The sequence below is a fragment of the Crotalus tigris genome, unplaced genomic scaffold, assembly GCF_016545835.1.
Source record: "Crotalus tigris isolate CLP2741 ecotype Arizona unplaced genomic scaffold, ASM1654583v1 scf7180000017975.10810073628:1450386, whole genome shotgun sequence".
NCBI classification, from domain to species: domain Eukaryota; kingdom Metazoa; phylum Chordata; class Lepidosauria; order Squamata; family Viperidae; genus Crotalus; species Crotalus tigris.
The window spans coordinates 387184-413597 of record NW_024096754.1 but is presented as its reverse complement, the minus strand read 5'-3'; the positions used below and the strand labels follow the sequence as shown (position 1 = coordinate 413597).

Sequence of the window (26414 nt, the reverse complement as noted above, 5' to 3'; positions counted from 1 at the left end):
CTGAATACAGAATAACAGAGTTGGATGGGACCCTGGAGGTCTTCTAGTCCAACCCCCTGCTCAAGCAGGAAACCCTAGAACAGGGGTCTCCAAACCTGGCCCTTTTAGGACTTGTGGACTTCAACTCCCAGAATTCCTCAACCAGCATGGACCATCTAAGCCAGGGGTCTTCAAACTTGGCCCTTTCATGACTGGTGGACTTCAACTCCCAGAATTCCTCAGCCAGCATGGACCATATAAGCCAGGGGTCTTCAAACTTGGCCCTTTCATGACTGGTGGACATCAACTCCCAGAATTCCTCAGCCAGCATGGACCATATAAGCCAGGGGTCTTCAAACGTGGCCCTTTTAGGACTTGTGGACCAACTCCCAGAATTCCTCAGCCAGCGTAGCACGCTGGCTGAGGAATTCTGGGAGTTGAAGTTCACAAGTCCTAAAAGGGCCACGTTGGAAGACCCCTGCCCTACACCTTTTCGGACAAACGGCTGTCCAGCCTCTTCTTGAAAACTTGCAGCGATGGAGCACCCACCACTTCTGAACGGCTTACGTTTATCGTTCGATTGGAAAGGGCGATAATCCTTGTCTGTCTCAGCAGGTGAAGTTAGGATGAGATGAGAAATTCTGATTCTCATCAAACTAGCATTAAGCCAGCAGCTGCCGAAAGAAGCTCCCATCCTCTCAACCTCCTCCGGGTCAATCCTGGTTCTATCAAAGAAAGATCTGGAGCAGACAATGGCTGCCCCATCTCCAATAGATTACCTATGGACACCGGTCACGCTCTCTTCTACTATGCCTTTGATTTTCTTGAACATGTTTGGATACTTCTTATAGATCCAGTGTGTCAGGTCCCCGCCGTCGTCCAGGATCTGCAAGACAAAAATGATATTAGTGACAGGGAAATGTGATGGGTCGTTAGGACAGCCACCTTGAAACTATTATTATTATTATCATTCATCGCACAGTCAGCCAGATGTTCAGACTGGATTTGGCATTTTGTCTACCTATCGAGTCCTTACCCAGGACCTGGGATAGGCAGATTGGATGTTTGATGGTATTACAGGTATCGTCGCAGGATGGAAGCAGTTCCTAATAAGGCCGCCTTTTGCAATTGACTAATAGCAAATTTGTCAATGCCAATGGGGTTCAAGTGGTGCTCCAGTTGTTTTGGGATTGCGCCCAAGGAGCCTATGACTATTGGTACTACCCTTGCTTGCTTTTGCCACAGTCTTTCTATTTCTATTGGTAGGTCTTTGTATTTTGTTATCTTCTCCAGTTCTTTCTCGTCTGTTCTGCTGTCTCCAGGCACTGCCACGTCCACTATCCAGACTTTTTTGTCTTTCTTATTGACAATTGTTAAGTCTGGGGTGTTATGTTGCAGGTGTTTGTCTGTTTGAATTCTGAAGTCCCAGAGCAGTTTAATTTTTTCATTTTCTATGACTTTCTCTATTTTATGATCCCACCAGTTTTTGCTTACAGGCAAATGATATTTTTTGCAGATCTTCCAAGGCACCATTGTTGCTACTTTGTCATGCCGCTGCTTGTAATCAGTCTGTGCAATCTTCTTGCAACAGCTTACCAAGTGGTCCAATGTTTCTTCAGCTTCTTTGCATAGGCGGCACTTACTGTCTGTTGCTGTCTTCTCAATTTTGACTTTGTATGCATTTGTCCTTAAGGCTTGGTCTTGTGCAGCCATAATTAGTCCCTCGGTCTCTTTCTTCAATTTCCCTGCTCTTAGCCATTGCCAGGTTTTATTATTATCTGCTTTCCCAGCTATTTTTTTCATGTATTGGCCATGTAGTGCTTTGTCTTCCCATGCCTTTATTCTGTTCTTCATTTGGTCTTTCTTGTAGGCCAGTTTGGTCTCTCCAGTAGTTAGTAAGCCTTCCTGATATACTAACTTCAGTGCATCTTCATCATTGTTCTTCAGATATTCTTCCAAAGTCATTTTTTCTTCTTCAACCATCTGATGTACTTGTAGCATTCCACGCCCACCTATATTATTATTATTATTATTATTATTATTATTATTATTATTATTATTATTATTATTACTACTATTGTTGTTGTTGTTGTTATTGTTTTAGATAAACAAAAAAAAGCAATTATCAGAAAAAATAGAACTGCAAATAGTCAAAAAGGCCAAATATTTGGGAATATATTTGACAGCAAGATGTTCAACGATAAAAGAAGATAATTACATTAAATTCTTAAATCAAATAAAGCTTGATTTGGAAAAATGGAAGAATCTTCAAACTGCCAATGTTAGGAAGAATTGCTACGGTGAAAATTAATATTTTACCTAAAATATTATTTTTATTTCAAACGATACCTATAAAACTGGAGAAAAAAATTCTTTGAAGAGTTAAACTCTCTTAATTCAAAAATTTATCTGGCAAGGAAAGAAAGCTATTATTATTAATCATTGCACAGTCGGCCAGATGTTCAGACTGGATCCTATCGAATCCTCCCCAAGGACCTGGGATAGGCAGATGTGGATAATAATAATAATAATAATAATAATAATAATAATAATAATAATAATACTACAGTTGGAAGGGACCTTGGAGGGGTCATCTAGTCCAACCCCCTGCTCAGGCAGGAAACCCTGTATCATTTCAGTGTTACAAATATTCAGTGTTACAAATACAGGTAGTCCTCAATTTATGACCACAATTGACCACACATACTGGCTGAGGAAATCTGGGAGTCGAAGTCCACAAGTCTTGCCAAGTTTGGAGAGCCCTGGTTTCAAGCAGGGTCTCCCAACTTTGGGAACTTTAAACTTTAAGCTGGCCGGGGAATTCTGGGAGGTGAAGTCCACACATCTTCAAATTGCCAAGATTGAGAGCAACTGCTTTTGAGGCCTTTTAGTTGAGATGGAACAATCCGTAAAGCTCCACTTAGGCCAGGGGTAGGCAAACTGGGCTCTTTTATGACTGGTGGGCTTCAACTCCCAGAATTCCTCAGCCAGCCTGGCTCAGCTAGGAAACCTCTCCCTTTCCCCTCAGCGTGGCTGGCTCAGGAATTCTGGGAGTTGAAGTCCACCAGTCATGAAGTTGCCAAGTTTGTAGACCGCTGATCTAGGCGCAGGGTTAGGCAACCTTGGCTCTTTTATGACTTGTAGACTTCAACTCCCAGAATTCCTCAGCCAGCGTGGCTCAGCTTAGAAACCTCTCCCTTTCCCCTCAGCACGGCTGGCTCAGGAATTCTGGGAGTTGAAGTCTACTAGTCATGAGGGGCCATAGTTCCCCCATGCTGGCTCAGGAATTCTGGAAGTCCACGAGTCATGAGGAGGGCCATAGTTCCCCCATGCTGGCTCAGGAATTCTGGGAGTTGAAGTCCACGAGTCATGAGGGGGCCATAGTTCCCCCATGCTGGCCAAAGAATTCTGGGAGTTGAAGTCCATGAGTCATGAGGGGCCATAGTTCCCCCATGCTGACTCAGGAATTCTGGGAGTTGAAGTCCACAAGTCATGAGGGGGGCCATAGTTCCCCCATGCTGGCTCAGGAATTCTGGGAGTTGAAGTCCACCAGTCATGAGGGGGCCATAGTTCTCCCATGCTGGCCGAGGAATTCTGGGAGTTGAAGTCCACGAGTCATGAGGGGCCATAGTTCCCCCATGCTGGCTCAGGAATTCTGGGAGTTGAAGTCCACGAGTCCTAAAAGAGCCAAGTTTGAAGACCCCTGCCTTAGGGAAACAGCCCCCAATTCCTGCGCTCAGATCACCTTGGCTTTTACCTCAACGGATTACAAGCCTGGCATAAACAGCGCCCAGCGAAAAAAAATCCCCCCCATTTCCATCCCCCTCCCTGGCACTCAAGTCTCCAGCTCATTAATCTTCAGTTAATTAAGAATGTTGTATAATCCACTTGTCCTTCTTGAAGGACCCTAATAAGCTAGAGTGGCAGCTTCTGGCAAGCTTTCCTGGATCTTTTCTGGGAAGAGGAGCTGGAATGCGGCCTGAATTCGCTGGTTCTTGGGGGAGGAAGAAGGGGGGGGGGGTCCTTTGGCCAGCACAAGACCCACGACGTGATTTTGGGGCCTCCATCTTGATGCACATCTGCAGCTGACAGGATCAGATCTCCACGGGGTGGTAAACCTGGTTTGTGGCATCCTTGGTATTTTTGGAGCTTTCTTGCCGACGTTTCACGGCCCAACTAGGTAACGTCCCTCATACAGAGGAGTGTGGAGTTGGCCACTCGCCTTGAGAAGGTGACTTTGTTGGGTCAAGAAACGTCTGCCAGATAGATGGAAGATGGATTGTAAGGTGGGTTTTCTTAGAGAAGATGAAAATCTTATTAAGCAACTGAAGGATCAAAGACAAACCCACATTAAGAGAATTTATGGGGTTTTAGTTGAATTGGACTCAGAAACGGAACTAATTAAAGATTGTATGATTAGATGGGTGCAGAACTTTGGTGAGCCAGTCTTATTGGACACTTGGGAAACTATTTGGGTGAGAAATGTCAAATTTACTCAAGCACAAAATTTAAGGGAGAATTTTTATAAAATGTTTTATAGATGGCACCTTGATCCACAAAAAATGTCTTATATGTACCCTGACGTACAACCCAAATGCTGGAGATGTGGTTATAAGGAGGCTTCTTATTATCATATTTGGTGGTCATGCAGAGAGATAAAAGCATTTTGGATTAAAATATGGTGGAATATCCAGAGAATTTTTAGAAGGAGGGTAAAATTTACTCCGCAATTATTTTTGTTAGGTATTGTTACAGATTGTGATACAAAGGAGGTTGTATTGATGTTAAATTTGATCACAGCCGCGAGGCTGTTAGTTGGACAATATTGGAAGAAGGAATCTTTGCCTACATTGCAGGAATGGTTTTTTAAAGTAGCTTATCTGGCGGAAATGGCAAAGATTTCGGCTTTCTTAAAGCAACAAACGCAAGAGAAGTTTTTTGCTATCTGGGACAAATGGATAAAATTTATACAATTTAGATTGGGTATACAAAAATATCATATAGCTTTTTCATAAGTTTTATTTTCATATATATTATAGATATCCTTTTCATATATATAAATATAAAGTTTTTATTTTAATTTTTATCTTTATTTTTTAAGCCTATATTCTGCTCTGGGAAGCTCAGGGGGGGGAAGGGAGGGTTTTTGGGAGGGGTCTGGCATGGGGTTTTTTTTTATATATATGTTTGTTTAATTTTTCTTTTTTGTATATGTTGTTCTTTGTTTTGTATTGTTTTTATTTTTTTTGTAAAATTTATAAAACTTTTAATAAAAAAAAAAAAAAAAAAAAAGAAACGTCTGCCAGAAAGCCACCCAGCTCAGAGAGGGACCCACAATCCTTCCTCCTCCTCCATCCCTTCCACTTCTTCTCCACTCTGCAAACCCCACTCCCTCCTAGCACTGAAGACGTTACCTAGTTGGGTCACGAAACGTCTCCAAGAAAATAACCAAGCTCAGAGAGCACCAAGGATCTCAAGAAGTAGTTCTCCTCCTCCTCCTCCTCCATTCCCCCTCCCAGCACTGAAGCTGTTTCCTAGTTGGGTCATGAAATGTCTGCAAAAAAACCCACCAAGCTCAAAGAGCACCAAGGACCCCACAGTCCTCCTCCTCCAACAACTCCACTCCCTTCTAGCGCTGATGACATTCCCTAGATGGGTCGTGAAACGTCTGCAAGAAAACCCCCCAGCTCAGGGAGCACCAAGGACCCCACACTTGAACCCTGAGCTATTTTCTTCTATTGAAACTTAAGTTGTGTTGCCCCCTTGTGTTCTACCCATCCTGTTCCCCAGAAGCGAAGAGGAAACCCACCCCTCTAATTCTGAACCTGCCATTTCTCCTGGAAGAAGCATTAACGTCTCATTGCATTCGCACCCCGCCGAAGTCAGCGTTTTTTGGCCCAGTCCCATGGGAACATTGCGTTCCCGTCCGCCGCCTTGTCCAAAAACTCTCATTAACCTTTCCAATCCCTGCCTGCTTTCCAAATTGCTCCCACCTCCTTAATAATCCAAATCTCAAAGGCCCTGGGGCGGGGCACCCAGAGGTCACTTTTAGCCCTGCGCTGTAATTATACATTATTTTCTCCAAGATAAATCACTACCACATTAACGACATCATTACTCTTAACAAGCATCTACTGTGACCTGAGAATGGGGGGGGAGGGAAATATATGAGTTGGAAAGGTCTCTGAGGTCATCTAGTCCAACCCTGTGACCTGAAAATCGGAGGGGGGGATATATGAGTTGGAAAGGTCTCTGAGGTCATCTAGTCCAACCCTGTGACCTGAAAATCGGAGGGGGGGATATATGAGTTGGAAAGGTCTCTGAGGTCATCTAGTCCAACCCTGTGACCTGAAAATCGGAGGGGGGGGGATATATGAATTGGAAAGGTCTCTGAGGTCATCTAGTCCAACCCTGTGACCTGAAAATCGGAGGGGGGGATATATGATTTGGAAAGGTCTCTGAGGTCATCTAGTCCAACCCTGTGACCTGAAAATCGGAGGGGGGGGATATATGAATTGGAAAGGTCTCTGAGGTCATCTAGTCCAACCCTGTGACCTGAAAATTGGAGGGGGGGATATATGAATTGGAAAGGTCTCTGAGCTCATCTAGTCCAACTCTGTGACCTGAAAATCGGAGGGGGGGATATATGAATTGGAAAGGTCTCTGAGGTCATCTAGTCCAACCCTGTGCTGAGAACAGAATTCATTTAAGCATCTCTGCCAATCCAGCACCAAGGAAGGGGAGTCTGTCCTTGTTCTAGGTGAGTTGCTGGAGGCTCCGTTTATTATTTTATTCCTTAGATTTTTTTTATCCCACCTTTATTGCTTTATAAGTAACTCGAGGCAAAGGAGATACCCAACAGGGAATCCTCAACTTAACCAGAGTTTGTTTAGTGACCATTCAAAGGATATAATGCAGGGGTCTTCCAACTTGGCCCTTTTATGACTTGCGGACTTCAACTCCCAGAGTTCCTCAGCCAGGCACGCTGTCTTTCACACCTAGAACTCCCAGTCTCCTGGTGATTGGGCCAAAGTCACTCAGCTGTCTTTCCAGCCTAAGGCGGGACTAGAACTCACCGTCTCCTGGTGATTGGGCCAAAGACACCCCAGCCGGCTTTCATGCCTAAAGCAGGATTAGAACTCACCACCTCCTACTTTTTAAACTCTGGTGCCTTAACCACTGCACCAAACTGGCTCTCCGATGAGGAGCCTTTGGGGGGGATGACGAAATAAGATGCCCCAGAACGCCCCCCCCCCCAAATCTGCCTGGAAAAGTCTTTAATAGGTCAAATGTCATTCCCCCCCCCCCCGCTTTCTTTCTAGTCCAACCGAACCGGCCTTGAGGCTCGCTTCGGCTACGAGTCGCCCGGCAGATTTTGCCCCCCCCCTTCCCGGCACTCACCATATTCGGCTGCCAGCTTTCGACGTTGACACAACGGTCAATGCACCACCAGAAATCGTCCTCGGATTCCCCCTTCCAGGCAAAGACAGGAAATCCTGGAAGAGGAAAAAAAGGGGGGGCTCCTTTTAGTGGGCAGAAGAATCACCATCACCCCAAAAGACCTTCCCTGTCTGTCTGCCTCTCTCTCTCTCTCTCTCTCTATCTATCTATCTATCTATCTATCATCCATCATCTATCCATTGCCCATATCTGCCTGCCTGCCTATCCATCATCTACTATCTATCTATCTATCTATCTATCTATCTATCTATCTATCTATCTATCTATCATCCATCATCTATCCATTGCCCATATCTGCCTGCCTGCCTATCCATCATCTACTATCTATCTATCTATCTATCTATCTATCTATCTATCTATCTATCTATCTATCTATCTATCTATCTATCTATCTATCATCCATCATCTATCCATTGCCCATATCTGCCTGCCTGCCTATCCATCATGTACTATCTATCTATCTATCTATCTATCTATCTATCTATCTATCTATCTATCTATCTATCTATCTATCTTACCATCTTTCTCTCTCCATCTTATCATTTCTTTTTCTTTCTTTTTCTTCCTTTCCTTTGTCTGTCTGTCTTACCATCTTTCTCCATCTTATATCATATCATATCTATCTATTTATCTGTCTATCCACCTCTCCATCTTATCATTTCTATCCATCCATCCATCCATCCATCCATCCATCCCTCCATCCATCCATCTATCCATCCATCTATCTATCATCCATCTATCTATCTTACCATCTCTTACTCTCTCTCTCTTCTTGCCTTTCTCACTCCTGTCTCTCTCCTCCTCTCTCCCTTCCTCTCTCTCTCATGCGTGCGTGTACACACACACACACACACACACACACACACACACACACACACACACACACTGTTCTGCTCCTGGCTGAATCCCTTCTTTCTATCTCAGCATCCTCAAAGCTTTTTTTAAAGTTTTGAAGTCCACAAGTCATAAAAGGGCCAAGTTTTAAGACTCCTGATCTAGACTGAAGAAGTTAATATAGACCACTGAATTGCAAATGGAGCCAGACAACATGTTGTTTATATATATAAGAAGCTTATTTTAGGGACACACACACCCCCCCCCCCCAGGAAAGAGAAGTCCTTACCACTCTCAGCCAGGGCGGCTGCCACTTCGTTGAGGGTGGAGTAGATGTTGCAAGCAGCCCATCGGCACTGGGCCCCCAAGGCACTGAGGGTTTCCATGAGCACCTGCAGGGGGGAGAACCGTTGAGTAGGGGGAGAGGAGGGGGGGGGCTAGGGAATTGCCAGGGCTACTCAATCCCCCCCCCCTTCCTCAATTCGGCCAATCCACCTGCTGGATTTCATGAACTGCTATATATCGTAATAACCTTAATAAGGTTTCTATTTTCCAGCTGAGCAGGGCCCATGCCCACACAGGTAGTCCTCGAGTTCCAATCATTTGCTTCGACAACGTCCGAAGCTACAAAAAAGTGGAAAAAAGGGATCCACTTTTTCCATCCAGAATGACTTCTTCAAGTTAAGGCAGCAGTGTGTGTGTGGGGGGAAAAGACCTTACGGCTGTTTTTCACCCTCAACGACCGGGTATGTCGTCCCCCATGCTCACAAGATCAAAAATTCGGACTCGTATTTATGACGGTTGCAGGTCCCAGGATCACGTGATCCCCTTTTGGCGACATTTCTCATTCTAAGGAGAAATTTCCTGACAGTGAGAAGAATTAACCAGTGGAACAAGCTGCCTCCAGAAGATATGGATGCTCCACACTGGAAATTTTCAAGAGGAAACTGGACAATCATTTGTCTGAAATGGTGTAGGGTTTCTTGCCTGAGCAGGGGGTTGGGCTAGATGATCCCCAAAGTCCCTTCCAGTTCTATTCTATTCTAGGATCTATTCTCCAAAGCCCCTGAAGGCAGGACAAGAAGCAAGGGATGGAAACCAACCAAGGAGAGAAGCAACCTAGAACTAAGGAGGAATTTCCTGAACAGTGAGAGCAATTAACCAGTGGAACTCCTTGCCTCCAGAAGCTGTGAATGCTCCAACACTGGAAGGTTTTAAGAAGAGACTGGACAGCCATTTTTTCTGAAATGGTGCAGGGTTTCCTGCCTGAGAAGGGGGTTGGACTAGATGACCTCCAAACTCCGTTCCAACTTTACTATTATTATTACTATTATTATCAAATGGTTATAAGTCAAGGGCTCACTGTACTGAGGCACTGGTCCTGATGCCTGTCCACGAACCAGGGGTTGGGGATCCCTGGATTAGATGCCCTTCCAACTATTATTATTATCATTATCATTATTATTATTGTGGATCATAGCACAGTCAGCCGGATGTTCAGACTGGATTTGGCATTTTGTCTACCTATCGAGTCCTTACCCAGGACCTGGGATAGGCAGATGTGGATGTTTGATGGTATTACAGGTATCGTCGCAGGATGGAAGCAGTTCCTAGTAAGGCCGCCTTTTGCAATTGACTAATGGCGAATTTGTCAATGCCGATGATGGTGTTCAAGTGGTGCTCCAGTTGTTTTGGGATTATTATTATTATTAGTATTATTATTACTGTTGTTGTTGTTATAAAATTGCTGGATCTGTGATGGTCGTAAAGTCGAGGACTACTTGTAGTAAAAGCCCAGCCCAACTGGCTACCGGCGGCTGTCAATCAAACTTGTTTTTCTTTTAAAGAAAGAAAGAAAAAAAAGAAAAGAAAGAAAAAAGGTGCCAGTTTTCCTTCCTTCCTTCCTTCCTTCCTTCCTTCCTTCCTTCCTTCCTTCTTTCCTTCCTTTTCTTTCTCTCTCTCTCTCTCTCTCTCTCTCTCTCTCTCTCTCTCTCTCTTTCTTTCTTTCGTAAAGCCCAACATAGCATCCTTCCAAGCCAAAGCCAGGATCTCCCCGAGATTTCCGGCTCCAGTCGATCCCAGCCCGTGGGTGACCGCCTCCTCTTTTGGGCCAAGAAAAAGACCCTCGGGGCCGACGGGGCGTAACTTACGGCAGTCTGAGCCGTGATGTGGGTGCAGCCCACGATCTTGGCTCCGGCCAATGGCTTCTCTCCCTGAGCGCGCTTCCTCAAGGCCATGAGCGCCGGCATTTCTAGGAGAGGGAGAGAAAAGGAAACGGGGGTTCAGCGGAAGGCGGGAAACCACGGTTTAAAACCTGCCAGACATTTATTAAAAAAAAAAAAAGAAAGAAATGCAGCCAGGAAAGGCGTGGAGAAAGGTAGAAGAAAAATGAGCTTTGCCTACCCTCACCAGAACTTAAATTCCAATTATGTAGGATTTGCCCTGTCAGTGTAGGTGGGTGTGTTGTTGGCAGCTGCTTGATTAGATGTTGTTTACTGTTTGATTGTTGGTCCAGTGTTAATCCTGGTATTACTCTCTGCTTTTACAGGCGTTGATTGCTGGTGAGGAGATGGTTTCGTTGCTCTATTTCCTTTGTAGCCTTTTCATTTTCTGCTTTGAAGGGTGTGTAGATGTAGTTTATCTCTACGTGCCTGTTGATGCCCGATGTTATATACAAGGGCAACTCACTCATATATAAAGAGAGCAAACCCCACTCCCTTCTGACACTGGTGACGTTCCCTAGTTGGGTCATGAAACGTCTGCAAGAAAACCACCCAGCTCAGAGAGTGCCAGGGACCCCACAAGGACAGCCTCCAGAGTGTCCATCACATCTCAATAAAATATGGGAAAGGGGTTGAAAGAAGAGAGAGAGAGAGAGAGAAGAGGGAGACAGAGAGAGGGAGAGGAGAGAGAGAAGAGAGAAAGAGGGAGGAGAGAGAAGAGAGAGGAGAGAGAGACAGAGAGAGAGGAGAGAGAGAAAGAGGGAGGAGAGAGAGAGAGAAGAAAGAGAGAGGAGAAGGAGGGAGGAGAGAGAAGAGAGATAGAAAGAGAGAGGAGAGAGACAGAGGAGAGAGACAGAGAGGAGAGAGAGAAAGAGGGAGGAGAGAGAAGAGGGAGACAGAGAGAGAAAGAGAGAAGAGAGAAAGAGGGAGGAGAAGAGAAAGAGAGAGGAGAGAGAGAGAGACAGAGGGAGGAGAGAGAAGAGAGAGAGAGGAGAGAGACAGAGGAGCGAGACAGAAGAGAGAGAAAGAGGGAGGAGAGAGACAGAGAGAGGAGACAGAGAAAGAGGGAGGAGAAAGAGGGAGGAGAGAGAAGAGAGAGGAGAGAGAGAGAGAGAGAAGAGAGAAAGAGGGAGAAGAGAAAGAGAGAGGAGAGAGAGACAGAGAGAGAGGAGAGAGAGAAAGAGGGAGGAGAGAGAGAGAGAAGAAAGAGAGAGGAGAAGGAGGGAGGAGAGAGAAGAGAGATAGAAAGAGAGAGGAGAGAGACAGAGGAGAGAGACAGAGAGGAGAGAGAGAAAGAGAGAGGAGAGAGAGACAGAGGGAGGAGACAGAAGAGAGAGAAAGAGGGAGGAGAGAGACAGAGAGAGAGAGAGAAGAGAGAGGAGAGAGAGAGAGAGAGAGAAGAGAGAAAGAGGGAGAAGAGAAAGAGAGAGGAGAGAGAGGAGAGGGAGAGACAGAGAGAGAGAGAGAAGAGAAAGAGAGAGGAGAAAGAGGGAGGAGAGAGAGAGAGAGAGAAGCAGAAGAAGCCCACAGGTGCCAGGAGGATTACAGTTTTGTGGCTTTTGGCAGCAAAAGAGAAATCTGGGAATTAATCTGATGCCATTCTCTTTCGTAGCTCCTTCAGCAATTTGATCGCAGTCAAGAGATTAAAGCAAAGAGAGAACTGGGAAAAAAAAAAAAAAAAGCAGGCCAGGAGCCCAAGAAGGAAGGTGTTCCCTTCGCTCCCTGCATAAAGCAATGCTTGGGGGGGGGGGGAGAAGGCTCAGGTTGAACCACACGGGGCCATCTGATCCACAGTAAAAACAATGCGTAGGGTCGGGTTCCCACGACCTGCTGAGATGGGTAGAACTACAAAAACCAAACCACAAAACGCCTTTTTCCATTTTAGTCTTGTCTGGGGGGGGGGGTAATCTGGCAGTTCAGCCACCGTAAAATCACTCCCCAGTTGAGAAAGTCCTGGGGGGGGGAGCCTTCTGCAAACAGCAGAGGGGAAGAGATGGGGTCCCCCTGTCTGTCTGCATCAATCTCTCTATCTAATACAGCAACCCTATGAGGCTGGTTGACCTGACAGTCTTTAGTGCAGACAAAACTAGAACTCACCGTCTCCCGGTGATTGGCCCAAAGTGACTCAATTGGCTTTTATGCCTAAGATGGGACTAGAACTCACCTAATGATTGGCTCAAAGTCACCCAACTGGCTTTCGTGCCTAAGGCGGGACTAGAACTCACCATCTCCTGGTGATTGGCCCAAAGTCACCCAGTTGGCTTTTGTGCCTAAGGTGGGACTAGAACTCACCGTCTCCTGGTGATTGGCCCAAAGTCACCCAGCTGGCTTTCGTGACTAAGGCGGGACTAGAACTCACCATCTCCTGGTGATTGGCCCAAAGTCACTCAGTTGGCTTTTGTGCCTAAGGCGGGACTAGAACTCACCGTCTCCTGGTGATTGGTCCAAAGTCACCCAGCTGGCTTTCGTGACTAAGGCGGGACTAGAACTCACCGTCTCCTGGTGATTGGCTCAAAGTCACCCAGCTGGCTTTCGTGCTTAAGGCGGGACTAGAACTCACCGTCTCCTGGTGATTGGCTCAAAGTCACCCAGCTGGCTTTCATGACTAAGGCGGGACTAGAACTCACCATCTCCTGGTGATTGGCCCAAAGTCACCCAGTTGACTTCTGTGCCTAAGGCAGGACTAGAACTCATTGCTTCTTCTAGCCTGGTGGCTTCACCCCTAGATCCCACTGGCTCTATGGCCCCCAGGGACATAGCAGGATTGGCAACCTATAAGGACAGACATGGCCCCTCCCCAAGCCACAACCTGTCAATCAACTCCCACCAAGACTAAGATATAAATCTTGACCCAGGAAACTGAGGCAGCCGAGTTGCCCTCCCTCCCTCCTTCACCTTGTTCCGCAATTTCGATCTCCCTGCGCCCAAATTCCGCCTGCTTGATGTTCTTCACGCAGAAATCGCTGCTGCCCTTGCTGCTCTTCTGCTGCTTGTCCCTCGGAGAGGTCTCATCATCGGAGCTGTCGGTGTAGGAGGCAGCTGGAGGAAGTGGAGGCAGAAAGGACGGTGAGGAGCGGGCTGGGAGGAAAACCATCTTAGCAAACACGGGCGATGGGCAAAGCCGGGGTGGGCGAAGAAGTAGGAAGAAGGGGACCTTTGGAACCTCTTGCCACTTGAGGTAAGATCTGCCCCCCATCCTCCTCTTCTGAGAGGCCCCTCCCCAAATCTGCCTCCGCCTCCTGGAGGCGGCTGCAGGGAGTCCTCGACTTACGCCGACAAGGCAACCTGACATTTCCATCGCTACGCAAGACTAAAGGAAGGGAGGTTTTGCCCATCCTTGCCGCGGCGGCAAAGTGAATATGGCAGTGGGGACGAACCTATGGCACGCGTGCCAGAGGCGGCACTCGGAGCCCTCTCTGTGGGCACGCGTGCCATGCAGGCCACTTTAGCTGACGGTGTTCAACAGGTTAGCGGTTCAAATCTCACCGGCTCAAGGTTGACTCAGCCTTCCATCCTTCCGGGGTAGGTAAAATGAGGACCCAGATTGTTGGGGGCAATGTAAATATATATATATATATGCATTGCTTACTGGTGTACACCGCTTAGAGAGTGCTTGCACTTAAAAGCAGTACATAAGTCTCATAAATAAATAAATAAATGCCCCGGAGATGGCAACGGTCCCTCTTCAACCAGGCACCCGCTAACTCACTGAGGTCCCACGTGGCCGGATGCATCCCAGCATGGCTGGTTTCCCTCCCCCCCCCCATCCCATCCCTCCTGGCCTTGCACACTCTCCTTTTCCCGGGCACGACCCACTGCATCACCTCCTCAGCTGTTGGGTTCTCTGAACTGCTGGCGATGGGCTGCGTAGCCCCAGAGTGCACCGGTTGAGGAACTGGCAGGCTGTGGCTGTTGACGGACACTGTCGGCCACCATGCGCTCGCTGGCCTCTGTGTGCGGGGCCGATGGTGTTGGGCAGCAACTGCCCCGGCCCTTGCGTCGCCTTGCCCTGCGACAATGGCACCCCCGCCCTGCCTCGCCTCACCCCGCAGGATGAGCCTCCTGCCAGAGACCCCCTCCCCCGGATCTCCCCCAACCCTGCCCGGCCCCCACAGGTGTCCCTCCCCACGAGCAACTTCGAGGTGACCATGCCCACCTTGGCCATTCCCACCCAGTCTGCTATGACCACAGCCACACCCAGCCAGTGGGCCACACCCACCTGGCACCCGGCCATAAAGAAGGGGGTTTTGGGGTTGCAGTTTGGGCACTTGGTCTCTAAAAGGTTCGCCATCCTTGAAATATGGGTTCCCCCCATTGACTCCGCTTCGTCGGAAGGTCGCAATTGGGATCGCGTGACCCCGGGACTCTGCAACGGTCCTAAATACGAATCCATTGCTAAGCATCCGGATTTTGCTCATGCTGCCATGCTGCAGTGGTTGTTAAGGGTGAGGAATGGACGTCAGTCGCATTTTTTGGGGGGTGCTGTTGTAACTTTGAACAGTCCCTAAACGAATTCCGGTTCAGTCGTAAGTCTACCTGTGTTCCTTGACTGTAGAGGGGGCTCAGCGTCTTATCGTCAAGCAATTGCTCCAAGTCTGGCACGAAGACACACACTAAGCCACCTGCGCGCAAAGTGCACACAGAGACAATTTCTCCAAAGACTAAACGAGACTGGATAGAAGACCCCAAGGTCACCCCTGAGTCTGGGATTCTCTTATTCAAAGCGCCCAAAGGCCGGACAAGAAGCAACGGAGGGAAACTGATCAAGGAGAGAAGCCACCTAGAACTTTCCTAACTTTTCCTACCAGGACAATTAACCAGCGGAACAACCTGCCTCCAGACGCTGTGGGTGCTCCATCACTGGAGGTTTTTAAGAAGGGATTGGAAAGTTTTCATTTTTCCCAATATTGGGCAAATCCAATTCTTGCTACTGTTAATATAGGTAGTATTTGTTGTTGTTGTTAATTGCGAAGTCGTGTCCGACCCATCGTGACCCCATGGATAACGTTCCTCCAGGTCTTCCTGTCCTCTACCATCTTCTGGAGTCCATTTAAGTTCTCACCTACTGCTTCAGTGACTCCCTCCAGCCATCTCATTCTCTGTCGTCCCCTTCTTCTATTCTTTCCCAGCATCAGGCTCTTCTCCAGTGAGTCCTTCCTTCTCATTAGGTGGCCAAAGTATTTGAGTTTCAACTTCAGGATCTGGCCTTCTAAAGTGCAGTCAGGGTTGATCTCTTCTAGGACTGACCGGTTTGAACGCCTTGCAGTCCAAGGGACTCGCAGGAGTCTTCTCCAGCACCAGAGTTCAAAGGCCTCCATTCTTTGGTGCTCATAGGTAGTATTAGATATTTGCAATCTTTCTCATAATTCGCTCCTATTATTCCTAACAAAAACAATTCTGGTTTAAAGTCTGAAGAAGTACTAATTTAAGAAAACTCTCTAGAGCGTGCAGAAATGGATAGACTGACTTTAAAGATTAAAGAGACTCCGTGTACTTTAGAACAGGGGATAATTTCTATCAATGGCTAGAACAGTGGTTCTCAACCTTTTTAATGCCGCGACCCCCAACCGGTCGTAAGTCGAGGACTACTCAACCGGTCGTAAGTCGAGGACTACTCAACTGGTGCAGCCCCATTTGCAGAATGGGACTTTTGGCGGGCTCAGCAGGGCAGAGACAGCCTGGACGATTCCTATTGGCTTTTGAAAGCCAATAGAATTAGATTCTATTCAAGAGAGTCTCTTCTATTGGCTTTCAAAAGCCAACAGAATAAAAGGGAGGAGCACAGCTAAGGAAAAGGGGGGGAAAAAATGGCGGACTGCGTTGTTTGGCGACCCCTGTGAAATGGTCGTTCGACCCCAAATGGGCTCCCGACCCACAGGTGGAGAACCACTGGGCTAGAAAAACCAGCCAGAGAGAAAGGTATGTGATATGTAATTTTGAATATATGTTAGTAAGAAAGGCTATTGAGTAATTAACATATTGTTTATGATAATTAACTATATCTATTACTGTTAAAACAAAATCTATATATCTATCTCTATCTCTCTAAAAAGAGATTGGACAGGCATTTGTCTGAAATGGTATAAGAAAAATCTCCTGCCTGAGCAGGGGGTTGGACTAGAAGACCTCCAAGGTCCGTTCCAGCTCTCTTATACTTTTATTCAAAGCACCTGAAGGCAGGACAAGAAGCAACGGATGGAAACTCATCAAGGAGAGAAGCAACTTAGAACTTTCCTAGCAGTGAGGACAATTAACCAGTGGAACAGCTTGCCCCCAGAAGTTGTGGATGCTCCATCACTGGAGGTTTTTAAGAAAATGCCGGACCGCCATTGGTCTGAAATGGGACAGGGTCTCCTGCTTGAGCAGGGGGTTGGACTAGAGGACCTCTAAGGTCCCTTCCAACTTCTGTTATTCTGACACTGCCTTGTCGCCCAAGATCATCCCCGCCTCTAATTAGCACAGAAAGACTTATCTGTCGTTCCCATGCGTGTGTACAGAACCAAGCCTCCTGTGATCCGGCAGCCGGATCTGTCAGGCGATCCAGTGGCTCGCTTGCAGGTCGATCCTGGACTCAACCAACCCTTACAGATGGGGAGGGGTGTCGCTTGCGAACGACAACCCAAGGAAACCCCTCGGACCCCAAGGCCCATTGGTTCCGACTCAAAGGTTCCCGCTCCCGTTTTCGACACGCTTTAAGATTCGGCCGGCTTCAACCTCGCGGGAAGCGTCCAGAGCGCGTCCCTACCGGCGGTCCTTACCGCTTCCCACCCGTCGGCAGAGAATCCGGCTCGGCTTCCTTTCTTGGGAACGAAAGGAGAGCTGAGCCACGGCCGGGATCTCGTCGTGCACGGTGTCAATGGAGAAGATTCTCGGGGCGTCCATCCGATCAAGGGGGGGGGCCTTCCTTTCCGTGCAGCGGGACCCCCGACGCGGCACCGCGGGAGAGGCGTTCTCTTCTTGGGAGTGCCCGACTCGACCTCAAGTCACAAAGAAGGGACTGGAGGAGAGTCATAAACCAGCATTCTGAGTTTGGGTTCCAAAGGCCGGGCGGAATTCAGACGTCTCATTCTGAAAAGAGGACGTCGCGGCAGGGGGAGGCTACCGGCTGTGGGACACGGGAGGGGTGTCTCTGCTTGTGACGGGGGGGGGGGAGTCTCCCTAGTGGGATGGCGGATCGTCTCAAAATGGGGAAGGCAGAATCCAGAAATCGAAGAGCAATAGCACTTTGCACTTACAGTGGACTTATGTACCGCTTCACAGGGCCTTTACAGCCCCCTCTAAGCGGTTTACAGAGTCAGCCTGTTGCCCCCAACCATCTGGGGAACTCATTTTACTGAAAAGGTGAGTCAATCTTGAGCCAGTCAGGATCGAACTTCCTGACTGTGGGCAGAGGCTGCAATACTGCATTTTAACCATTGTGCCACCAGGGCCCTCCCTCCCTCCCTCCCTCCCCTCCTTCTATCTCTATCATCTTCCTTCCTTCCTTCCTTCCTTCCTTCCTTCCTTCCTTCCTTCCTTCCTTCCTTCCCTCCCTCCCTCCTTCTATCTCTATCATCTTCCTTCCTTCCTTCCTCCCCTCCCTCCTTCTATCTCTATCATCTTCCTTCCTTCCTTCCTTTCCTCCCTCCTTCCCCTCCTTCCCTCTATCTCTATCATCTTCCTTCCTTCCTTTCCTCCCTCTTTCCCCTCCCTCCTTGTATCTCTATCATGTTCCTTCCTTCCTCCCTCGCTCCCTCCCCTATATCATCTTCCTTCCTCGCTCTCTCCCCTCCCTTCCCTCCTTCTATCTCTATCATCTTCCTTCCTTCCTTCCTTCCTTCCTTCCTTCCTTCCTTCCTTCCTTCCTTCCTTCCTTCCTAGTAATAGCACTTAGATTTATACATTCCTTCACAGTTCTTTACAGCCCTCTCTAAGCAGTTTACAGAGTCAGCAATAGCACAGCAGTGCTTAAACTGGTTGCTAGACAGGCTTCCCTGTGTCCTCTGGCACCTGCAGCGTGTTGGAAGCACGAGGGGGGGGCACATGGCAGGCAGGCAGGCCAGATCAAACTGTTTTTTAAAAGAAAGAATGAAAAGAACAGCTTTTTTCTATTTAAGCCTTCTTGTCATAGCTGGGTTTCGTTTTTTTTGTGTGATGAAAATGGATCTGAAACCATTCTGGCTCCAACAATAGCATTCCATGGCATAAACTGTCAAAGGAAACTTCTGTCTATCCCTCTATATCGGTCTGTCTGTCTATCTGTCACTTATCTGTCCATGTCCGTCTGCCCGCCCATCCACCCACCCATTTATCTATCTATCAATCTATCTAATCTATCTATCTATACCTTTCTAATACCTTCTCTCTCTGTGTGTCTGTCTATCTATCTATCTATCTATCTATCTATCTATCTATCTATCTATCTATCTATCTATCTATCAATCAATCTATCTATCTATACCTTTCTAATACCTTCTCTGTGTGTGTGTCTGTCTATCTATCTATCTATCTATCTATCTATCTATCTATCTATCTATCTATCTATCTATCTATCTATGTAGGTCTTTGGTTGTTCGGGTTTTCTCCCATGTAAAATTGGAAGTGTCTTGGCGACGTTTCGCCAAGACACTTCCAATTTTACGTGGGAGAAAACCCGAACAACCAAAGACCTACATACAAATACCCGCGAAAACCTCAGAAAACAACTATCTATCTATCTATCTATCTATCTATCTATCTATCTATCTATCTATCTATCTATCTATCTATCTATCTATCTATCTATCTATATCCCTTTCTAATACCTTCTCTCTGTGTGTGTGTCTATCTATCTCAACCTACTTTTCTAATATCTACTGTGTCTGTCTATCTATCTTTCTATCTATCTCAACCTATCTTTCTAATTACTGTGTCTATCTATCTTTCTATCTCAACCTACCTTTCTAGTACCTACTGCGTCTGTCTATCTTTTTAATATCTACTGTCTATCTATTTTCTATTTGATCTCTCTACCCATCCATCCATCTATCCACCTATCCCTCCGTCTGTCCATTTGTCTGTCCCTACCTCTGCCTGTCTCTCCCTCCCTCCCTCCTACTTTAAGACCACTCATTTCCCTGGCAGAGAGAGGGGACTCTGGGCGGTGTACACATCACTTTACTGGAAATGACTATGGCAGGACCTCCCTGATGAACCAAACGAATCACTTAACGAAACGGGTCCACTTAAGCCAGTGTTTCTCACCCTTGACAAATTTAAGGCATGTGGACTCCAACTCCCAGAATTCCACAGCCAGCAATGCTGGCTGTGGAATTCTGGGAGTTGAAGTCCACATGCCTTAAAATGGTCAAGGGTGAGAAACACTGAGTCTTAAGCCTTCTCGATTTCAAATATGACGGAAAGAGATTGGGTTTCAATCCAGGCTCCCCTTGAAGGCATTTGCTCTGCCCTGCTTTGCTTTCCCATTGGGGAGTTTTCAGGGGTAGACTGCCTCTCGACAGAGAAGCTCCATTGCACCCCTTTCTCCCTGTTGGGAACTTTGCCGAGCGCCCTTCCGACTCCTTTCCTGCACCCTTCGCGGGGAATTTCACGGGACAACCGGGGAGGGAAGGACAGCCAAGGCTGACTTCCAAATATTTCAGTTCAGAAAACGCCTCTCGGAAGCGCCTACCGGAGCTGTAACTGTCTGTGGACGATTGAGAGATGGAGCGGGACAGCGAACGGCGGCCGATCTTCGTGGGGCGCTTGTTGAATTCCTGCTTTTGGTCAGCAAACTGGATCTATATATATTAAAAGAAAGAAAGAAAGCCAGATTTAGCAAAGGGTGGACGGAAAGAAGAATCCGGGTCGAACAGAAAACAAGTCATTTTGATCACGGGAGCAGGGGGAGGCTGCAAAGGTGGTTAAGGGTGAAAAAGTCCCTTTTTTTCAACACCGCGGGAACTCGGAACGGTGCCTAAATGAGCCGTTTTAAGTTGAGGACTCCCCGTTACGTAACACAGCCCCACCAAGTTTTACTCGAGCGCCAAAGAACCGGATTGTTGAAAAAACAGCTCCATCTCGCCTCGCCCCCCCCATCCAACAAAGGAGCCGTTCAATTGGCCGTATCGATAACCTGTGGAGTGAAAAACCTCTTGTTGGTCAAAAGCCAACATCTCTGGTCACCTGGTCCTCCCGTAGAAAGGTCATCCCAGGAGTATGGGGAGGAGAGGAGAAAGGAAGGAGAATGGAGGGTGGTGGTGTAGGAACACCAACAGCACCTAACCAGGGGTTCTCAACCTTGGCAACTTTAAGACTTGTGGACTTCAACTCCCAGAATTCCTCAGCCAGCAAAGCTGGCTGAGGAATTCTGGGAGTTGAAGTCCACAAGTCTTAAAGTTGCCAAGGTTGAGAACCCCTGACTTAAGACTTTGATCCCACTTGATCAGGAGCGTCCATGAAAGAGACCTAAAACAAGACGGAGCCACGACATCAGCCAACGCTCAGGACCGCTATCGGCTGCAAACAGGCGGACGAGGCCTTCACCCTGCGGGGGACACATCATGGCTCGGATGAGGATAAGGAGGAACGACGACCTGGATGAGGAAGGCTCTCCAAAGACATCCCGCCTGGAACTCGGGAGGAATTTTATATTATTTCCAAAGAGGGGGAACCATTCATCAACCGAAGAGTCGGCCTCCTGGAGCCGCGGCTGCTCCATCCCTGGAGGCCTTCAAGAAACGGTTTCTCCAGGACGGTACAAAGACGCCTGCCTGCGGCGGGGTGGTCTAGATGACCTCCCGGGGTCCCTCCCAGCCTTAGGGTTCTGTCAAATCCCCTCACCTTGCCTTTAATCCCCGGGTCCCCGTTGGCAGAGGTCATCTTCTGGCCTGGCATGGTGGCACCTCCTGGAACTTCCTCGGAGGCAACACCTGAGCCCAGGTGCCCGTCCCTTTATATACCTTCCCTGCAGTGGCAATCCTGCCTGCTCTGGTTTCAACCCTTTGCTTGGGGAGGGGGGGGGAGAGGGGAGGGGAAGGGAGGGCGAGGCCGAGGGGCAGAGGACCTGGTGGCTTCCACCCTCTTTTCCAGGTCTCCATGGCTGGAGAACCAACGTTTGGAGAAGCTCCCGCCCGTCCCTTTTAATTTTTCTTGTATTGCTTCCGCATCATTAAAACTCTGGTTTTCCAAAACGGCCTGCCTCGTGTACGGGCGTTAATGGCTTGTTTCTATAAGCTGTACGCTATTTTTTTCTCCCCCCCCCCTTCCTGCCTGCTATAATTAACACGGTAATTAGGCACCTTTTAAAATTCGGCTTCTCTCTCTCTCCCGCCCCCCCCTCCCAATCTAACAAAGGCAGTTAGCAGAAAGTTTAACCAGCCAGCGACTGAAACAGTAAAGGCATTTATTAACCAAAGTCAAGGAGAGCAACTTCCCACCCACCCATATTTCTATAATATTGCGCCGCTTTAGAGCAGGTTTTGGGTGCTGCTATGGCTGGTTAACTTGTCTGGCAAAAAAAATTAAGAGTCAGTTGGATTTACTTCCAAATAATAATAATAAGAAGAATAAAAAATAGACGAGAAAGAACTGGACAAGATAACAAAATATAAAAACCTACAAATAGAAATAGAAAGACTGTGGCAAAGGCAAGCAAGGGTAGTACCAATAGTCATAGGCTCCTTGGATGCAATCCCAAAACAACTGGAGCACCACTTGAACACCATTGGCATTGACAAATTCGCTATTAGTCAATTGCAAAAGGCGGCCTTACTAGGAACTGCTTCCATCCTGCGACGATATCTGTAATACCATCAAACATCCACATCTGCCTATCCCAGGTCCTGGGTAAGGACTCGATAGGTAGACAAAATGCCAAATCCAGTCTGAACATCTGGCTGACTGTGTGATGATCCATAATAATAATAATAGAGAGAAGACAGCAACAGACAGTAAGTGCCGCCTATGCAAAGAAGCTGAAGAAACAGTGGACCACCTGGTAAGCTGTTGCAAGAAGATTGCACAGACTGATTACAAGCAGCGGCATGACAAAGTAGCAACAATGGTGCATTGGAAGATCTGCAAAAAATATCATTTGCCTGTAAGCAAAAACTGGTGGGATCATAAAATAGAGAAAGTCATAGAAAATGATAAAATTAAACTGCTCTGGGACTTCAGAATTCAAACAGACAAGCACCTGCAACATAACACCCCAGACTTAACCATTGTCGATAAGAAAGACAAAAAAGTCTGGATAGTGGACGTGGCAGTGCCTGGAGATAGCAGAATAGAAGAGAAAGAACTGGAGAAGATAACAAAATACAAAGACCTACAAATAGAAATAGAAAGACTGTGGCAAAAGCAAGCAAGGGTAGTACCAATAGTCATAGGCTCCTTGGGTGCAATCCCAAAACAACTGGAGCACCACTTGAACACCATTGGCATTGACAAATTCGCTATTAGTCAATTGCAAAAGGCGCCTTATTAGGAACTGCTTCCATCCTGCGACGATACCTGTAACACCATCAAACATCCACATCTGCCTATCCCAGGTCCTGGGTAAGGACTCGATAGGTAGACAAAATGCCAAATCCAGTCTGAACATCTGGCTGACTGTGCGATGATCCATAATAATAATAATAATAATATGATGATGATGATGATGGAAGGGACCTTGGAGGTCATCTAGTCCAACCCCCTGCTCAGGCAAGAAACCCTACACCAGGGGTGTCAAACTCAATTTCACTGAGGGCCGCATCAGCATTGTGGTTGCCCTGGGGGAGCCAGGTGGGTGTGGCCAGAGTGGGTGCAGCCTATTGGGTGGGCGTGGATGGAGTGGGTGTGGCCTACTAGGTGGGCGTGGCCAGTTCTACATCATTCACGTTAAGGGTGACTGTGGGGGCCTGGCAAGCACCAAGGCATGGTCCACTGGGGCAAGTGCCAAGATGGCCACCACAAAACTGTACATTGGCTCCCGGCTGGCCTGGGCCAGGGGCCAAGGCAGCGGGGGCTGTTCCCTCACTGTTTCCAGGATGGCTTCGCGGGCCGCATGAAACCACTTCGCGGGCCGCATCCGGCCCCTGGGCCTTGGGTTTGACACGTCTGCCCTACACCATTTCAGACAAATGGCTGTGCAATCTCTTCTTAAAAACTTGCAGTGTTGGAGCATTCACAACTCCATGATAGATGACAGACAGACAGACAGACGGATGAGGCAGAACTTCTGGAGGCAGGTAGTTCCACTGGTTAATTGTTCTCACTGTCAGGAAGTTTCTCCTTAGTTCCAGGTTGCTTCTCTCCTTGATTAGTTTCCATCCATTGCTAATTGTCCTGCCTTCAGGCACTTTGGGGAATAGCTTGACTGCCTCTTCTTTGGGGCAGCCCACTTCAGGTGACTGATGGGAGCCTACCTCCACCTGGGCCTGGGGATAACCTGCACCCAGTCCAGTTTTTAGGGATTATTTGTGATCCTGTTCCTTCCTCTCAGCCATTGCCTTCCCTTTTGCCGGTTTCTAAGCCATCTCCAGCCAGCATCCCAGGCCTGGGTACAGGTAGTCCTCAGTTTACGACACTTGAGTCTGGACAGCCATTTGTCTGAAATGGTATAGGGTTTCCTGCCTTTCTTTTTTTTCTTCTTCTTCTTCTTCTTCTTCTTCTTCTTCTTCTTCTTCTTCTTCTTCTTCTTCTTCTTCTTCTTCTTCTTCTTCTTCTTCTTCTTCTTCTTCTTCTTCTTCTTCTTCTTCTTTTCTTCTTCTTCTTCTCTCTTCTTCTTCTTCTTCTTCTTCTTTCTTCTTCTTCTTCTTCTTCTTCTTCTTCTTCTCTTCTTCTTCTTCTTCCTCTTTCTCCTTCTCCTCCTCTCCTCCTCCTCCTCCTCCTCCTCCTCCTCTTCTTCTTCTTCTTCCTCCTCCTCCTCCTCCTCCTCCTCCTCCTCCTCCTCCTATTATTATTATTATTATTATTATTATTATTATTATTATTATTATTACCTGGAAAGTTTGGGGAACTCTGCCTTAGACAGGGGTGTCCAACCTTGGCAATTGCCAGACTTGTGGACTTCAACTCCCAGAATTCTCCAGCCAGCCAGGAATTCTGGGAGTTGAAGTCCACCCATCTTCAAGTTGCCCAGGTTCAGAAACATTGCCTTAGACCAGGGGTATCCAACCTTGGCAACTTGGAAAGACTTGTGGACTTCCAACTCCCAGAATTCCTGCCTAGCTGAGGAATTCTGGGAGTTGAAGTCCACAAGTCATCAAAGGGCCAAGTTGGAAGACCCCTGTCTTAAATCTAACACACAAAATGGAGGCTGGCTGAGGAATTCTGGGAGTTGAAGTCCACAAGTCATCAAAGGGCCAAGTTGGAAGACCCCTGTCTTAAATCTAACACACAAAATGGAGGCTGGCTGAGGAATTCTGGGAGTTGAAGTCCACAAGTCATCAAAGGGCCATGTTTGAAGACCCCTATCTTAAATCTAACAAACAAAATGGAGGCTGGCTGAGGAATTCTGGGAGTTGACGTCCCCAAGTCATCAAAGGGCCAAGTTGGAAGACCCCCTGCCTTAGACCAATGGGGGGGGGGATTAGGAAAGGAAAGCTTCAGCAGATCTCCAAGTGGGCTCCCATCGATTCCACACGAATGGTCCACGTCAACGTCTCCCCCGAGTACTAGTAACTCCACATACCAGACGGACTTTATGCCAAGGCTTTCAAGGATTTAGTAGAGGGTTCGGATTCCAGGCTAAGCCTGTCACATGAGCGGGAGTCTTAAGAGGATTAACACAACTGCTCCTTTAACTCTTCAAGTTCTTGAATGTTCTCCAACACACACCCATCCCTGGGTACAATCTTCAAGGCACACACCTCCTGCTCGGCCAGGGGAGATAATAGATCAACTACTAGCTGTTTGCAAAGAGATGAAGTCCTAAAACGTGGTTGATTTTTGGTTCAACCAAATTAGAAGGAGCTTTCAGGCTGCAGAGTTTGGTGGGCACCCAACGTAAAGCATCCTAGGTACACGGCTGCCTGGTCTTCACATGGACACCTCGAAGAACGAGGAATCATTAACCATTAATTATCCATTTTGGGGAGGCTGGTTACTTTAAGGAGAATATTTGCGGCTCAGAGTTGAACTGTGGGTTCCCTGGTGCTCTCGGAGCTGGGTGGTTTTCCTTGCAGACATTTCATGACTGAACTAGGGAACATCATCAGTGCTAGATGGGAGGAGGATTTGTGCTAGATGGGAGGGAGGGAGGGAGAGAGGGAGGGAGAAAGGAAAGAAGAGAGAAAAGGAAGGGAGAGTGGAAGAAAGGAAGGAAGGAAAGAGAGGAGAAGAACTGTGGGGTCCTGGGTGGTCTCGGAGCTGGGTGGTTTTCCTTTCAGACGTTTCATGACCGAACTAGGGAACATCATCAGTGCTAGAAGGAAGGAAGGAAGGAAGGAAGGAAGGAAGGAAGGAAGGAAGGAAGGAAGGGAAGGAAAAGAGAAAAGGGAGAGTGGAAGGAAGGAGAGAAGGAGAAGTAGAACTGTGGGGGTTGGTCCTCTCTGAGCTGGGTGGTTTTCCTGGAGACATTTCATGACCGAAATAGGGTACATCATCAGTACTAGAAGGGAGGATGATTTGTGGAGGGAGGGAGGGAGGGAGGGAGGGAGGGGAAGGAGGAGAAGAACTGTGGGGTCCTTGGTGCTGAGCCTGGTGCTTTTCTTGCCGACATTTCCTGACCCAACTAGGGAGCATCAACAGCTGTAGAAGTTTCCCTGCTTCTTTCCAGCACTGATGCTGTTCCCTAGTTCGGTCATGAAACGCCTGCCAGAAAACCACCAAGTCCAGAGGCCACCAAGGACCCCACAATCATCCCTCTTCTCCTCCTCCTCTCTACCAACCCCGCTCCCTTCTAACACTGATGATGTAACCAGGTTGGGTCACAAGACGTCTGCCAGAAAACCACCAGGCTCAGAGGGCGCACCA

The 26414-nt window shown here is 47.6% G+C and overlaps 1 protein-coding gene across 4 annotated transcripts in view; it reads right to left on the bottom strand.

The window, feature by feature from the left end:
* AHCYL2 (adenosylhomocysteinase like 2) overlaps positions 1-26414 on the bottom strand; it is a 79794-nt gene that overhangs the window by 11684 nt on the left and 41696 nt on the right. For 2 of the 4 annotated variants that reach the window (XM_039345719.1, XM_039345720.1), the window contains exons 2-7: positions 20146-20254; positions 13392-13535; positions 10425-10525; positions 8564-8666; positions 7381-7475; positions 759-865 (exon numbers count right to left, since the gene is read on the bottom strand). In XM_039345719.1, the coding sequence (XP_039201653.1) occupies positions 759-865; positions 7381-7475; positions 8564-8666; positions 10425-10525; positions 13392-13535; positions 20146-20254 (659 nt within the window). Of the gene's footprint in view, positions 1-758; positions 866-7380; positions 7476-8563; positions 8667-10424; positions 10526-13391; positions 13536-20145; positions 20255-21296; positions 21428-26414 lie in introns of those variants that run through there. The other 2 variants (XM_039345721.1, XM_039345722.1) reach the window with 2 other exon arrangements.